The sequence below is a fragment of the Pholis gunnellus genome (genome assembly GCF_910591455.1).
Source record: "Pholis gunnellus genome assembly, chromosome: 14".
NCBI classification, from domain to species: Eukaryota; Metazoa; Chordata; class Actinopteri; order Perciformes; family Pholidae; genus Pholis; species Pholis gunnellus.
The window spans coordinates 3,554,046-3,570,814 of NC_136541.1; the positions used below are offsets into that span (position 1 = coordinate 3,554,046).

Sequence of the window (16,769 nt, forward strand, 5' to 3'; positions counted from 1 at the left end):
CCTTTGTCTGATGTAATGAGGTCATTCACCAGAGCTGTCTCTGTGCTCTGATGCTCTCTAAATCCTGACTGAAAATCCTCAAATAAACTATTGTTTTGTAGAAAGTGACACAACTGATTTGCGACAGCTTTCTCGAGGATCTTAGAGAGGAAGTGAAGGTTAGAGATCGGTCTGTAGTTAGCCAACACCTCTGGATCAAGAGTGGGCTTCTTAAGAAGAGGTTTGATTACAGCTACTTTGAAGCACTGCGGTACATGACCTGTTAGTAAAGACAGATGGATCATATCTAGTAAAGAGGTGCTAACTAAAGGTAAAACTTCTTTAAGCAGCCTAGTCGGGATGGGGTCACAGAGACAGGGAGAAGGTTTAGACGTAGAAAGTGTTGATGTCAATTGGTCGATGGGAGAAAAGCATCTAAATATACATCAGAGTCTACAGCTGTTTGTGAGGTTACTCTAGTTGAGGATAGATCGGTGCTGGTTGAGGGCAGGAGATCAATAATGTTCTCTCTAATAGTTATAATCTTATCATTAAAGAAGTTGATGAAGTCACTACTACTGAGGTCTATAGGAACACACGGCTCAACAGAGCTGTGACTCTCTGTCAGTCTGGCTACAGTGCTGGAGAGAAACCTGGGGTTGTTCTCATGTTTCTCTATGAATGATGAGTAATAAGCTGCTCTGGCACTACGGAGGGCCTTCTTATATGTTTTAAGACTGTCTCGCCACACTGGTGGAACCCCAGATCCTTTCAAGTTTTCACAATGTTTGAGAGTTATACCATGGAGCGAACTTCCTTTGTTCTATTATCATTATTTTTAGAGGAGCAATAGAGTCTAGTTTCATTCTCAGTGAGCCAGCAGCACTATCGACAAGATGATCAATGTGAGACGGACTAAAGTTATCACAGGAGTCCTCTGTTATATTGAGACCTGGTGTTGAGTTAAATACAGATGGAATCACTTCTTTAAATTTAGCTCCAGCACTATCAGATAGACCTCTAGTGGGTAAACCTTTGCCTAATGGCGTACACTCCGGTAGCAAGAATCCCCAAAATATCAGGTAATGGTCCGATAAAAGAGGGTTCTGTGGAAAGACTATTAAATGTTCTATTTTAATGTCATAAGCCAGAACAAGGTCGAGGGTTAAAACAGCGAGTGTGTTTCTGTCCACTCATTGTTAGATTAGATTAGCTTCTGTTAATCAGGACTAAGGCTGTCGTTATCAACATCCACATGAATATTAAAGTCACCTACAATTATTACTTTATCTGTTTTAAGGACTAAACTTGATCAGAACTCTGAAAATTCAGATCGGAATTCAGAATACAGACCTGGGGCGCGGTACGCTAAAACAAATATAGTTGGCTGTCGTGTTTTCCAGGTTGGGTGTGAAACATTAAGAACGAGGCTTTAAAATGAGTTATTTAATTTAGGCTTAGGTTTATTAATAGGCTTGAGTCAAAGATGGCTGCTACTCCACCTCCTCGGCCGGTGCCTCGAAAAATGTGAGAATGAATATGACTTGGAGGAGTTGATTCATTTCAGAAGACACATTCTTCATCACACAGATAAAATAAATACATTTGATTATCTGATATTAAACTATTACTAACACAGCTTTAGATGACAGAGATCTGATATTTAAGAGTCCACATTTAATTATGTATAATATTTTGTTGCAGTGTTGTGTTAGTGCAGTGGTTCTCAAACTGTGGGGCGCACCCCTCTAGTGGGGCGCAGAGGGAAATGCAGAATCTTTTTATTTCAAGAATTTTATTCATACCTGTAAACTTGTCGCTTTTCATGGAAATTTGCCGTTTTGAATCAAAATATGTCATCCACGTGAATCGTGTAGATCCAGCCAGCGTTTCTCAGATTGGATTGAGACGAGGAGAAAAGGTGACGTAGTGATCTTCACAATAAAACATCTTTGATGTGACGTGTCGAGTCTTGGCCAATCAGCGTTAAGATGTCTACAGCGTGCGTCTTTCCCTCCGTTAAAGTTTAAGTTCCGTTATGTTCCGTTACAGTTCAGACTTGCTGGGTTAAGTTGAAGTTCACTGCATGCGGAACTCTGTGAACTGTTAACGTTCGTCATCATCGCGATTCAGGAGGAAAAACGTGATTTTGGAGCTGGGCCTGGATAAAGGTGGAGCTGGGTCTGGATAAAGGTGGAGCTGGGCCTGGATAAAGGTGGAGCTGGGCCTGGATAAAGGTGGAGCTGGGTCTGGATAAAGGTGGAGCTGGGCCTGGATAAAGGTGGAGCAGGGCCTGGATAAAGGTGGAGCTGGGTCTGGATAAAGGTGGAGCTGGGCCTGGATAAAGGTGGAGCTGGGTCTGGATAAAGGTGGAGCTGGGTCTGGATAAAGGTGGAGCTGGGTCTGGATAAAGGTGGAGCTGGGCCTGGATAAAGGTGGAGCTGGGTCTGGATAAAGGTGGAGCTGGGTCTGGATAAAGGTGGAGCTGGGCCTGGATAAAGGTGGAGCTGGGTCTGGATAAAGGTGGAGCTGGGCCTGGATAAAGGTGGAGCTGTGTCTGGATAAAGGTGGAGCTGGGCCTGGATAAAGGTGGAGCTGTGTCTGGATAAAGGTGGAGCTGGGCCTGGATAAAGGTGGAGCTGTGTCTGGATAAAGGTGGAGCTTGGTCTGGATAAAGGTGGAGGTCTAAACAGACGTGAGTACGTCACAGTGTTTTAATACATTGATAAGACAGGGTATGCTAAATGCAGCCTCTGCTCCAAGGAGATGAAGTACAGCAACAAGGGCTCACTGCCCTCTCATCACACTGTTCACTGTGACCACAGCCAGAGTACCAACAGTCCCACGTGCAGTTAAATCACAGCTATTATTTTACTCTTGATAAGCTACCTCAGCCAGAGTAGATTATCATTTTCATTTAAATAATTGAACTGGATTGAATGCATATTAATTGCAAATAGAAGATTGGCCACAATCCTACCAGCTGTACAGTAACAGCAGAAGTTAATATGAAGCCGTACAGTAATGAAAACTAATCACTTTATTTGTGCAGGCGATGGTTCTCGCTACTCTTGCTATCTTTGTTTTAATATGACTAAAACTTTTAAAGGTTAATAATAATAGAGCTGAAATACTGATTAATAACTGAATAATAAATTAGTTATTCAGTGCAAAACAGGTTAATTGCAGCCACGATAACCTATTTTTTGCCAAATATTAGTTCTTTTTTGCACAGATAGAACTTAATTTGCATTGTTCTAACAAAGTGATTGCACATTTTTTTTTGTTTTTGTCTGATGGAGCAATCTGGTTTACTTGAAAGTGATTGTAATTTTCTTTATTCTTTCATTTGAAGAAGCACAGATGGAGGAGTCACAACATGTTGTTATTTCAATAATAGTTGAACATGGACCACTTTGTTAGATTTTGTTGGGGCGGTGGGGCATGAACATTTTTCTTCCTCCAAAGTGGGGCGTGACAGAAAAGGTTTGAGAACCACTGCTTTAAGCAATTCATGTCACTTCAATTCATCTTTCTCTTCAGCTCTGAATATGAATCTGACATTTAAGAACGACTTTAGGGGCTCGACAGTTTGTGACACTTGGAGCTGCAAAGACGTTTTAATGTGTCAAATCAGCAGGTTTGATGTTCTGCCCTCGGTATTACTGCTACTCTGCAGCTTTAATAATACAAACACTCCTCAGAGGCAATCTGCATCCCATCAAAACTAACTGATGATGAAGATTATAAAGGGCAACGTTCACAATCGGACCATTTGTGTTCTTGTAAATGTGATTCAACAACACTGAGCGTGTCATTGAAGGCGTCCTCTGTTGGTTCATGTTCTGATGGGTACGATAGATGAGCTTTAAGGGAACAAGCTGTGAAACAGAAACATTTCTGAGCTTTTTGAATATTTTTCTGTCAGTGAATGAACTGATGTTGATAGTGAAACATTTATTCTCCGTTGTTTGAGCTTTGTAGTAAAGAAGTAGTTTCTCAGTTTTGTCTTGAGGTAGAAACTCACGTTACATAAGAATTGTTTTTAGTTTTCTGTCAGTCACAAGCTGTGAAGTTCTGTTTGTGTTTGGAAATGGTTTTGTTGACACATTTCTGTCGTTTACACACTGTTTTTCTTATTAATCCCATTAACTCTTAACTATGCACCTGATTAAATCTCTGGGAGGAAATGCTGAGATATGTTTTGCTGTTCTGAGGACCAACATGCGTGTGAGAGAAAATAAAACTCCTAACGGCTTTAATTTCTGCAGTATCGGTGAGTTCTGCTTCTTTCCCTTCATGCTTGTGCTCATGCTGCGTTCTTGTTATGAAGGAGATAAAAGTTTGTGACTTGAGAATACTGTTCAAGTCAAGATCCAAATGAAAAGCTCAAATAGCTCCTGAGAAAGCTGACAAATATGAAGAAGTTCACTGTTTAAGGTGATTAACGCTGAATTTAAAGTTGTTATAAATGCATAATGTGTTTAACTCCTATATGACCAACTCAACAATCATTCAGTCATCTTGAGTCGTCTGATGACGTGAATGTTCACCAGTAAACATGGAGATCCACATCATCTGATGATGAGCACATTCCACATTCTTCTGCTCAACACAAACTCTTGAACTCTAAATCTGACGTCACACGAAACAGAAAACTGCATGTGATCAAACATCTGTTCATCTTCCATATATGCATCAAGAGTTGAGGCTCAGGGATTAAAACTTTACATTTAACACTTTTTAAAAGTTTGACGTTTCCATCAGATTTATGTTTATGTGTGAAATATGTTACATAAAGATTTGTGTCCTAAAACAAGTCATTTGGATTCTTGTAATCAGTTAAACATTTACATGAATACACAGTAATTCACTGATAATTCATTTAGTCTACCGAAACTAAACAAGTAGTGAAATGTATTTGTGTTTTTAAAGAACGTCACATTAAAGCTGCTGACAACAGAGTAGAGTGATGTGTTCATGTTGCTGCTCACTGGTTTCAGTTGCAAAGACCATTTGAACTGTTGCACATGTTAAGTTGTTAGTATTCTAGGTTTCCTCATTTAGTCATGTAATCGTCTGTTTCTTTAAATAAATAGTATTTCTCTTAAAGTCAGACATGAGTTTTCTTAAATGAGTCAAACTGATTTATTTTTCACACTTCACTTTGATACAAAGTGCTTCTTTGTAAAAACATGAAGCTTATAAAGTTGAGCGGGATAAGTGGCTCCCCAAAATATAGAGCAGGAGATGAGGTCAGGACAAATGAAGCTTTAGAGAAAGTTGTTGAACACTTTTGGTGAAGCAAACTTTGAAACTCGCCAACGATGTTGATTTAGATGTTTTATTGAAAACAAACAGAATATGACTCTTCAAGCTTAGAGTTTCATCAGTCAGGACTCAAAGGAAACCTGTGGATGAGACCTGTGGGTGATTCACTGATTCACTAAAGACTTTCAGCAAAGTAGATTTAGCAAAACAACAAGAACAACATTTAATCTGTTATAGAAAATAAACATAATTTCACTTAAATAAATCTTTACAAAGAGTGCTGAGAACTAAATATCTTTGATAAAAGAAGCTCTGGTGATTTCTCTCTTTAAGAGCCATGCAGTGGAAGAGAAACAACAACTAACAAATACATCAATACTAATATTTATCAAACATTTAAACCTCAGAGCAGTTTACATTTTCATGAAGAGAAATATCAGTTCAGGTCAACAAAGATCATCATGAGCAGTGATAGCCTCCATGGCTAAACAGACACAGAAAGGAGCTCCACCTAAAGAAACTCAAACATTTACACAACAAGAATGAGAAGATGTCAAAGTACCGCCCACAATGTTTGATTGACAGCTGAAGAACAATCAGCAATTAAGCAACAATGATGGAGACAAAATGAGTTTCAGGATTAAAACACAAACATTAATTTGCTGTTCCTTAAATCACTTCTGACTATTTTAGTTTACAGAACTCAGCAGTGTTTCCATGACCATAATAAAACCAAAGTCCAGCATAGAGAGGCTGAGTGAATGTGGTCTGGACTCTGTGGAGGAGAGTCATGGTTTCAGAGACGCTGTAGAAAGACAGAATACCTGCTCTGTGATCCAGGTACACTCCTACTCTGGAGGACTGAGGACCAGAGACGGGAGTTTTGATATTGTTGTACCAAAATGTAAAACTGTTTTTGTTACAATCTAACGCCCAAGATTTGTCATTAGATCCAAACACATCTGCTCTGATGATATTCTTGTATGCGACTGCTACATAAGCTCCTCCTCCTCTCCTCTCCACCTCCCAGTAACAACGTCCAGTCAGACTCTCTCTACTCAGGACCTGATAACATGAAGTGAATCTGTCTGGGTGACTAGAATAAGACTGTTGTTGACTCATAACTGTTGCTTTTCTGTTCCCCTTAGATAATAACAGATGTGTGTATGCTGTGTTTGGATCCAGTGTGATTTCACTTGAATATCTTAAGAACTTAGCTCTGGTCTTGGGCTCTGCTTGTGAAGGTGACAGTAAAACGTCCACTTCAGTCACTGCCAGTGAGACGTTTGTCCACTTCTCTCTCAGAACGTCCTGTAGTTTATCTCTGACTTCTGACACAGCCGCCGTCACGTCCTCAAAGTAGCTCAGAGGACGGATATCGATGCCGGACGAGTCTGTAGGTTCTCTGAGTGGTGACAGTGAGGGGTAGTTGTGTAGAAACTGGTTGTGATCCTCTGTGTGTGAGAGCAGCTTCAGCTCAGCGTCTTTCCTCTTCAGCTCAGAGATCTCCTGCTCCAGCTTCTCCTGAAGCTCTTTGACTCGACTCACTTCACTTTTCTGCTGGGATCTGACCTGCTGCTTCACATCGGAGCTTCTTTTCTCCATGAGACGGATCAGCTCGGTGAAGATCTTCTCGCTGTCCTTCACCGCTTCGTCGGCAGAGCGATTGACGGCCTCCACCTCCTGTTGAAGCAGCTTCACGTCTTTCTCTCTGTCCTGGATTCTCTGCTGGATGTTTAGTCGACTCACCTCCAGCTCTCTCTGCCTCTCAGTCCTTTCTGCTGCAGCTGAGACTGTGTCGTGGCCTTTGTGTTCATCCACAGAGCAGAGGTAACAGATACACTGCTGATCAGTACGGCAGAACATCTTCATCACCTCATCGTGACGAGAGCAGATGTTCTCCTGGAGCTTCTTGGAGGGGTCCACCAGCTTGTGTTTCTTTAATGGAGCCGCTTCGTAATGACGCTGGAGGTGTTTCTCACAATAAGAGGCCAGACAGACGAGACAGGACTTGATGGCTTTCCGTTTCCTCCCAGTGCAGACATCACAGGACACATCTTCAGGTCCAGCATAGCAGTGATCAGCAGGAGCAGCTTGGAGTCCAGTCTTCTTCAGCTCCTCCACTAAAACTGCTAACATGGTGTTTTTCAGCAGGACAGGCCTCGGTGTGAAGGTCTGCCTACACTGAGGGCAGCTGTGGAGTTTCTTCACATCCTCTTCATCCCAGAAGCTTTTAATACAGTTCATGCAGTAGCTGTGTCCACAGGGAGTAGTCACCGGATCCTTCAGTAGATCCAGACAGATGGAACAAGAGATGATTTCCCGATCCAGCTGAACTCCTTTCTGCGCCATTTCACCTCTCAGTAACAACGACTGTCAAATAGTTTAACTTTCTCTGAACAGAAACAATCTGTGTGTTCTCTTGCTACTGTGAATGATGAATCACTTCCCTCATATCACAACATCTTGTTTATAACTCTACTTTAGAGCTTCAGACCTGTGAAGGGGAGGGAACAAGCAAATACCTTGATAAGGTGGAGCTCACTGTGTTTGAGAGCAGGAGACATAGGGAGGAGTTTTCAGGCTCTACTGCATTCCACACGTGTAGCTTCATGTGAGAGGCCGGGTGTGTCAACTGTCAATACAACATGCAGTAAGAACAGTTATGACACTCAGCCTTCTTATATAAAGTCCATGTGCTCAGCTCATAACAATTAGAATTTCAATGTTATTCAGACTTTTCAGAAACGTTAAAGTAAAAACTCTGCTTCATTGTTCAGTGTTGTAATCTTGTTTTCTGACTTCCTGGTGAAGAACTGGGGAGAACAAAACAAACACATGAACAACTAGCTGTTATAAAAGGACAGACATGTGATGCTTCCTCCAGCCCTTCTGCTTCATCTGCTTTGGTTGGTGCATGTGCAGCCTCTTTCCAGCCTCCATTCCTGTGTTTACCTCAACAAGTCTCTCTTCCCATGAAGACAACACTGGCTCTACGTCAGCCTCTGAGGCCCAAGTCTGCTGAAATCATACGTAGCTCTATATGAATTGATCAGAAGAAGCAGTGGGGGGATGTCTGCTAACAGGAGTAGAGGTAATGGTTCATATTATTCTATTTACAAAGTGAACACAGAGACTTACAGCGAACCATCCAGGGCCCTGTTTCAGAAAGCAGGTTTAGTGAAAACTCTGAGTCAGTTAAGCTGCTCGTTGGCAGGTTTTCTTGAACAAACCCTGACTTTCTCTCCGTCTCCTCTCTCTCACAGTCAGACACACTGATACAGAATCAATGAATGAGGAAATGAAACAAACGTTCACTAGACGTCAGAATTCTGGTTTGTCAGTCGCTTCACCACCATGTTGGTTACACCCATCTTTAAAACTGTAGATGTGAAGGGGAGGGAACAAGGAGATATGTGGACAGAGTGGAGCCGGCTGTGTTTGAGAGCAGGAGGAAGAAGGAGGGGTTATCAAGCTGTGCTTCATTCCAGGAAGAGGAGCAGCACTAAGGTGGAACAATACAAGTACAGAGACAAGTCCTTTGTCTGATGTAATGAGGTCATTCACCAGAGCTGTCTCTGTGCTCTGATGCTCTCTAAATCCTGACTGAAAATCCTCAAATAAACTATTGTTTTGTAGAAAGTGACACAACTGATTTGCGACAGCTTTCTCGAGGATCTTAGAGAGGAAGTGAAGGTTAGAGATCGGTCTGTAGTTAGCCAACACCTCTGGATCAAGAGTGGGCTTCTTAAGAAGAGGTTTGATTACAGCTACTTTGAAGCACTGCGGTACATGACCTGTTAGTAAAGACAGATGGATCACATCTAGTAAAGAGGTGCTAACTAAAGGTAAAACTTCTATAAGCAGCCTAGTCGGGATGGGGTCACAGAGACAGGGAGAAGGTTTAGACGTAGAAAGTGTTGATGTCAATTGGTCGATGGGAGAAAAGCATCTAAATATACATCAGAGTCTACAGCTGTTTGTGAGGTTCCTCTAGTAGAGGATCGATCGGTACTGGTTGAGGGCAGGAGATCAATAATGTTCTCTCTAATAGTTATAATCTTATCATTAAAGAAGTTGATGAAGTCACTACTACTGAGGTCTATAGGAACACACGGCTCAACAGAGCTGTGACTCTCTGTCAGTCTGGCTACAGTGCTGGAGAGAAACCTGGGGTTGTTCTCATGTTTCTCTATGAATGATGAGTAATAAGCTGCTCTGGCACTACGGAGGGCCTTCTTATATGTTTTAAGACTGTCTCGCCACACTGGTGGAACCCCAGATCCTTTCAAGTTTTCACAATGTTTGAGAGTTATACCATGGAGCGAACTTCCTTTGTTATATTATCATTATTTTTAGAGGAGCAATAGAGTCTAGTTTCATTCTCAGTGAGCCAGCAGCACTATCGACCAGATGATCAATGTGAGACGGACTAAAGTTATCACAGGAGTCCTCTGTTATATTGAGACCTGGTGTTGAGTTAAATACAGATGGAATCACTTCTTTACATTTAGCTCCAGCACTATCAGATAGACCTCTAGTGGGTAAACCTTTGCCTAATGGCGTACACTCCGGTAGCAAGAATCCCAAAAATATCAGGTAATGGTCCGATAAAAGAGGGTTCTGTGGAAAGACTATTAAATGTTCTATTTTAATGTCATAAGCCAGAACAAGGTCGAGGGTTAAAACAGTGAGTGGGTTTCTGTCCACTCATTGTTAGATTAGATTAGCTTCTGTTAATCAGGACTAAGGCTGTCGTTATCAACATCCACATGAATATTAAAGTCACCTACAATCATTACTTTATCTGTTTTAAGGACTAAACTTGATCAGAACTCTGAAAATTCAGAGAGGAATTCAGAATACAGACCTGGGGCGCGGTACGCTAAAACAAATATAGTTGGCTGTCGTGTTTTCCAGGTTGGGTGTGAAACATTAAGAACGAGGCTTTAAAATTAATTATTTAATTTAGGCTTAGGTTTTATTAATAGGCTTGAGTCAAAGATGGCTGCTACTCCACCTCCTCGGCCGGTGCCTCGAAAAATGTGAGAATGAATATGACTTGGAGGAGTTGATTCATTTCAGAAGACACATTCTTCATCACACAGATAAAATAAATACATTTGATTATCTGATATTAAACTATTACTAACACAGCTTTAGATGACAGAGATCTGATATTTAAGAGTCCACATTTAATTATGTATAATATTTTGTTGCAGTGTTGTGTTAGTGCAGTGGTTCTCAAACTGTGGGGCGCGCCCCTCTAGTGGGGCGCAGAGGGAAATGCAGAATCTTTTTATTTCAAGAATTTTATTCATACCTGTAAACTTGTCGCTTTTCATGGAAATTTGCCGTTTTGAATCAAAATATGTCATCCACGTGAATCGTGTAGATCCAGCCAGCGTTTCTCAGATTGGATTGAGACGAGGAGAAAAGGTGACGTAGTGATCTTCACAATAAAACATCTTTGATGTGACGTGTCGAGTCTTGGCCAATCAGCGTTAAGATGTCTACAGCGTGCGTCTTTCCCTCCGTTAAAGTTTAAGTTCCGTTATGTTCCGTTACAGTTCAGACTTGCTGGGTTAAGTTGAAGTTCACTGCATGCGGAACTCTGTGAACTGTTAACGTTCGTCATCATCGCGATTCAGGAGGAAAAACGTGATTTTGGAGCTGGGCCTGGATAAAGGTGGAGCTGGGCCTGGATAAAGGTGGAGCTGGGTCTGGATAAAGGTGGAGCTGGGCCTGGATAAAGGTGGAGCTGGGCCTGGATAAAGGTGGAGCTGGGTCTGGATAAAGGTGGAGCTGGGTCTGGATAAAGGTGGAGCTGGGCCTGGATAAAAAGGCGGAGCTGGGCCTGGATAAAGGTGGAGCTGGGCCTGGATTAAGGTGGAGCTGGGTCTGGATAAAGGTGGAGCTGGGCCTGGATAAAGGTGGAGCTGGGTCTGGATAAAGGTGGAGCTTGGTCTGGATAAAGGTGGAGGTCTAAACAGACGTGAGTACGTCACAGTGTTTTTAATACATTGATAAGACAGGGTATGCTAAATGCAGCCTCTGCTCCAAGGAGATAAAGTACAGCAACAAGGGCTCACTGCCCTCTCATCACACTGTTCACTGTGACCACAGCCAGAGTACCAACAGTCCCACGTGCAGTTAAATCACAGCTATTATTTTACTCTTGATAAGCTACCTCAGCCAGAGTAGATTATCATTTTCATTTAAATAATTGAACTGGATTGAATGCATATTAATTGCAAATAGAAGATTGGCCACAATCCTACCAGCTGTACAGTAACAGCAGAAGTTAATATGAAGCCGTACAGTAATGAAAACTAATCACTTTATTTGTGCAGGCGATGGTTCTCGCTACTCTTGCTATCTTTGTTTTAATATGACTAAAACTTTTAAAGGTTAATAATAATAGAGCTGAAATACTGATTAATAACTGAGTAATAAATTAGTTTTTTGCTTAAAGTAAATGTTTTATCACTTAATTTTACACCAGAATGCTCCATTTTAAAGCTCATATTTAAAATAAAATGCTCCTGATATGTGTGAGCATATGGCTCACTCATATCTGCACTCATGTTGTTTAGTTTTGCACAGGTTGCACGTTATTGTTATTATCTTGAAAAGATATTCAGTGCAAAACAGGTTAATTGCAGCCACAATAACCTATTTTTTGCCAAATATTAGTTCTTTTTTGCACAGATAGAACTTAATTTGCATTGTTCTAACAAAGTGATTGCACATTTTTTTTTGTTTTTGTCTGATGGAGCAATCTGGTTTACTTGAAAGTGATTGTAACTTTTTTTATTCTTTCATTTGAAGAAGCACAGATGGAGGAGTCACAACATGTTGTTATTTCAATAATAGTTCAACATGGACCACTTTGTTAGATTTTGTTGGGGCGGTGGGGCATGAACATTTTTCTTCCTCCAAAGTGGGGCGTGACAGAAAAGGTTTGAGAACCACTGCTTTAAGCAATTCATGTCACTTCAATTCATCTTTCTCTTCAGCTCTGAATATGAATCTGACATTTAAGAACGACTTTAGGGGCTCGACAGTTTGTGACACTTGGAGCTGCAAAGACGTTTTAATGTGTCAAATCAGCAGGTTTGATGTGCTGCCCTCGGTATTACTGCTACTCTGCAGCTTTAATAATACAAACACTCCTCAGAGGCAATCTGCATCCCATCAAAACTAACTGATGATGAAGATTATAAAGGGCAACGTTCACAATCGGACCATTTGTGTTCTTGTAAATGTGATTCAACAACACTGAGCGTGTCATTGAAGGCGTCCTCTGTTGGTTCATGTTCTGATGGGTACGATAGATGAGCTTTAAGGCAACAAGCTGTGAAACAGAAACATTTCTGAGCTTTTTGAATATTTTTCTGTCAGTGAATGAACTGATGTTGATAGTTAAACATTTATTCTCCGTTGTTTGAGCTTTGTAGTAAAGAAGTAGTTTCTCAGTTTTGTCTTGAGGTAGAAACTCACGTTACATAAGAATTGTTTTTAGTTTTCTGTCAGTCACAAGCTGTGAAGTTCTGTTTGTGTTTGGAAATGGTTTTGTTGACACATTTCTGTCGTTTACACACTGTTTTTCTTATTAATCCCATAAACTCTTAACTATGCATCTGATTAAATCTCTGGGAGGAAATGCTGAGATATGTTTTGCTGTTCTGAGGACCAACATGCGTGTGAGAGAAAATAAAACTCCTAACGGCTTTAATTTCTGCAGTATCGGTGAGTTCTGCTTCTTTCCCTTCATGCTTGTGCTCATGCTGCGTTCTTGTTATGAAGGAGATAAAAGTTTGTGACTTGAGAATACTGTTCAAGTCAAGATCCAAATGAAAAGCTCAAATAGCTCCTGAGAAAGCTGACAAATATGGAGAAGTTCACTGTTTAAGGTGATTAACGCTGAATTTAAAGTTGTTATAAATGCATAATGTGTTTAACTCCTATAAGACCAACTCAACAATCATTCAGTCATCTTGAGTCGTCTGATGACGTGAATGTTCACCAGTAAACATGGAGATCCATATCATCTGATGATGAGCACATTCCACATTCTTCTGCTCAACACAAACTCTTGAACTCTAAATCTGACGTCACACGAAACAGAAAACTCTGCATGTGATCAAACATCTGTTCATCTTCCATATATGCATCAAAAGTTGAGGCTCAGGGATTAAAACTTTACATTTAACACTTTTTAAAAGTTTGAAGTTTCCATCAGATTCATGTTTATGTTTGAAATATGTTACATAAAGATTTGTGTCCTAAAACAAGTCATTTGGATTCTTGTAATCAGTTAAACATTTACATGAATACACAGTAATTCACTGATAATTCATTTAGTCTACCGAAACTAAACAAGTAGTGAAATGTATTTGTGTTTTTAAAGAACGTCACATTAAAGCTGCTGACAACAGAGTAGAGTGATGTGTTCATGTTGCTGCTCACTGGTTTCAGTTGCAAAGACCATTTGAACTGTTGCACATGTTAAGTTGTTAGTATTCTAGGTTTCCTCATTCAGTCATGTAATCGTCTGTTTCTTTAAATAAATAGTATTTCTCTTAAAGTCAGACATGAGTTTTCTTAAATGAGTCAAACTGATTTATTTTTCACACTTCACTTTGATACAAAGTGCTTCTTTGTAACAACATGAAGCTTATAAAGTTGAGCGGGATAAGTGGCTCCCCAAAATATAGAGCAGGAGATGAGGTCAGGACAAATGAAGCTTTAGAGAAAGTTGTTGAACACTTTTGGTGAAGCAAACTTTGAAACTCGCCAACGATGTTGATTTAGATGTTTTATTGAAAACAAACAGAATATGACTCTTCAAGCTTAGAGTTTCATCAGTCAGGACTCAAAGGAAACCTGTGGATGAGACCTGTGGGTGATTCACTGACTCACTAAAGACTTTCAGCAAAGTAGATTTAGCAAAACAACAAGAACAACATTTAATCTGTTCTAGAAAATAAACATAATTTCACTTAAATAAATCTTTACAAAGAGTGCTGAGAACTAAATATCTTTGATAAAAGAAGCTCTGGTGATTTCTCTCTTTAAGAGCCATGCAGTGGAAGAGAAACAACAACTAACAAATACATCAATACTAATATTTATCAAACATTTAAACCTCAGAGCAGTTTACATTTTCATGAAGAGAAATATCAGTTCAGGTCAACAAAGATCATCATGAGCAGTGATAGCCTCCATGGCTAAACAGACACAGAAAGGAGCTCCACCTAAAGAAACTCAAACATTTACACAACAAGAATGAGAAGATGTCAAAGTACCGCCCACAATGTTTGATTGACAGCTGAAGAACAATCAGCAATTAAGCGACAATGATGGAGACAAAATGAGTTTAAGGATTAAAACACAGAAATTAATTTGCTGTTCCTTAAATCACTTCTGACTATTTTAGTTTACAGAACTCAGCAGTGTTTCCATGACCATAATAAAACCAAAGTCCAGCATAGAGAGGCTGAGTGAATGTGGTCTGGACTCTGTGGAGGAGAGTCATGGTTTCAGAGACGCTGTAGAAAGACAGAATACCTGCTCTGTGATCCAGGTACACTCCTACTCTGGAGGACTGAGGACCAGAGACGGGAGTTTGGATATAGTTGTACCAAAATGTAAAACTGTTTTTGTGACAATCTAACGCCCATGATTTGTCATTGATTCCAAATCCACATTCTTCATAGCTCCCTGTTCTGCTGATATTCTTGTATGCGACTGCTACATAAACTCCTCCTCCTCTCCACTCCACCTCCCAGTAACAACGTCCAGTCAGACTCTCTCTACTCAGGACCTGAGAACATTCAGTGAATCTGTCTGGGTGACTAGAATAAGACTGTTGTTGACTCATAGCTGTTGCTTTTCTGTTCCCCTCAGATAATAACAGATGTGTGTTTGCTGTGTTTGGATCCAGTGTGATTTCACTTGAATATCTTAAGAACTCAGCTCTGGTCTTGGGCTCTGCTTGTGAAGGTGACAGTAAAACGTCCACTTCAGTCACTGCCAGTGAGACGTTTGTCCACTTCTCTCTCAGAACGTCCTGTAGTTTATCTCTGACTTCTGACACAGCCGCCGTCACGTCCTCAAAGTAGCTCAGAGGACGGATATCGATGCCGGACGAGTCTGTAGGTTCTCTGAGTGGTGACAGTGAGGGGTAGTTGTGTAGAAACTGGTTGTGATCCTCTGTGTGTGAGAGCAGCTTCAGCTCAGCGTCTTTCCTCTTCAGCTCAGAGATCTCCTGCTCCAGCTTCTCCTGAAGCTCTTTGACTCGACTCACTTCACTTTTCTGCTGGGATCTGACCTGCTGCTTCACATCGGAGCTTCTTTTCTCCATGAGACGGATCAGCTCGGTGAAGATCTTCTCGCTGTCCTTCACCGCTTCGTCGGCAGAGCGATTGACGGCCTCCACCTCCTGTTGAAGCAGCTTCACGTCTTTCTCTCTGTCCTGGATTCTCTGCTGGATGTTTAGTCGACTCACCTCCAGCTCTCTCTGCTTCTCAGTCCTTTCTGCTGCAGCTGTGACTGTGTCGTGGCCTTTGTGTTCATCCACAGAGCAGAGGTAACAGATACACTGCTGATCAGTACGGCAGAACATCTTCATCACCTCATCGTGACGAGAGCAGATGTTCTCCTGGAGCTTCTTGGAGGGGTCCACCAGCTTGTGTTTCTTTAATTGAGCTACATCATAATGACGCTGGAGGTGTTTCTCACAATAAGAGACCAGACAGACGAGACAGGACTTGATGGCTTTCCGTTTCCTCCCAGTGCAGACATCACAGGACACATCTTCAGGTCCAGCATAGCAGTGATCAGCAGGAGCAGCTTGGAGTCCAGTCTTCTTCAGCTCCTCCACTAAAACTGCTAACATGGTGTTTTTCAGCAGGACAGGCCTCGGTGTGAAGGTCTGCCTACACTGAGGGCAGCTGTGGAGTTTCTTCACATCCTCTTCATCCCAGAAGCTTTTAATACAGTTCATGCAGTAGCTGTGTCCACAGGGAGTAGTCACCGGATCCTTCAGTAGATCCAGACAGATGGAACAAGAGAAGGTTTCCCGATCCAGCTGAACTCCTTTCTGCGCCATTTCACCTCTCAGTAACAAGGACTGTCTGAGTTTCACTTCACTAGAAGCGACTCTGCTTTGACTTCTGATCTGAACAACATGTGTTTGTTCAGTGAATGGAGCCTGTCAGCTCTATCGCTTCACCACCATGTTGGTTACACCCATCTTTAAAACTGTAGATCTGAATGGGAGGGAACAAGGAGATGTGTGGACAGAGTGGAGCCGGCTGTGTTTGAGAGCAGCAGGAAGAAGGAGGGGTTATCAAGCTGTGGTTCATTCCAGGAAGAGGAGCAGCGCTGTGAATGTGAACTTTGTTTCCTCATTTACAAACAGAGCCTCGGTTAAAACCTGCTCCACTTTTGAAAACATTTCATTTCTTTTGTTGTTAAATGTTTCTTGTCTCCTCAGAGGAAGAGTTATAGAC

General features: G+C 41.2%; 1 protein-coding gene across 1 annotated transcript; it reads right to left on the reverse strand.

Moving 5' to 3' along the window:
- Positions 1 to 5,309: 5,309 nt before the first annotated feature.
- Positions 5,310 to 16,372, reverse strand: LOC306706014 (uncharacterized protein). Its single transcript, XM_079172926.1, has 3 exons — positions 14,685 to 16,372; positions 7,776 to 7,794; positions 5,310 to 7,623 (listed from the first exon to the last, which is right to left on the reverse strand). Exons 1-3 carry the CDS (start codon positions 16,364 to 16,366, stop codon positions 5,935 to 5,937), a joined length of 3,390 nt encoding a protein of 1,129 aa, XP_079029052.1. The 5' UTR covers positions 16,367 to 16,372; the 3' UTR covers positions 5,310 to 5,934.
- Between the last annotated feature and the right edge of the window lie 397 nt (positions 16,373 to 16,769).

Excerpts from the sequence above, each read along its gene's own strand:
- LOC306706014 (XM_079172926.1), bottom strand. The coding sequence starts at position 16,366 with ATGGCGCAGAAAGGAGTTCAGCTGGATCGGGAAACCTTCTCTTGTTCC.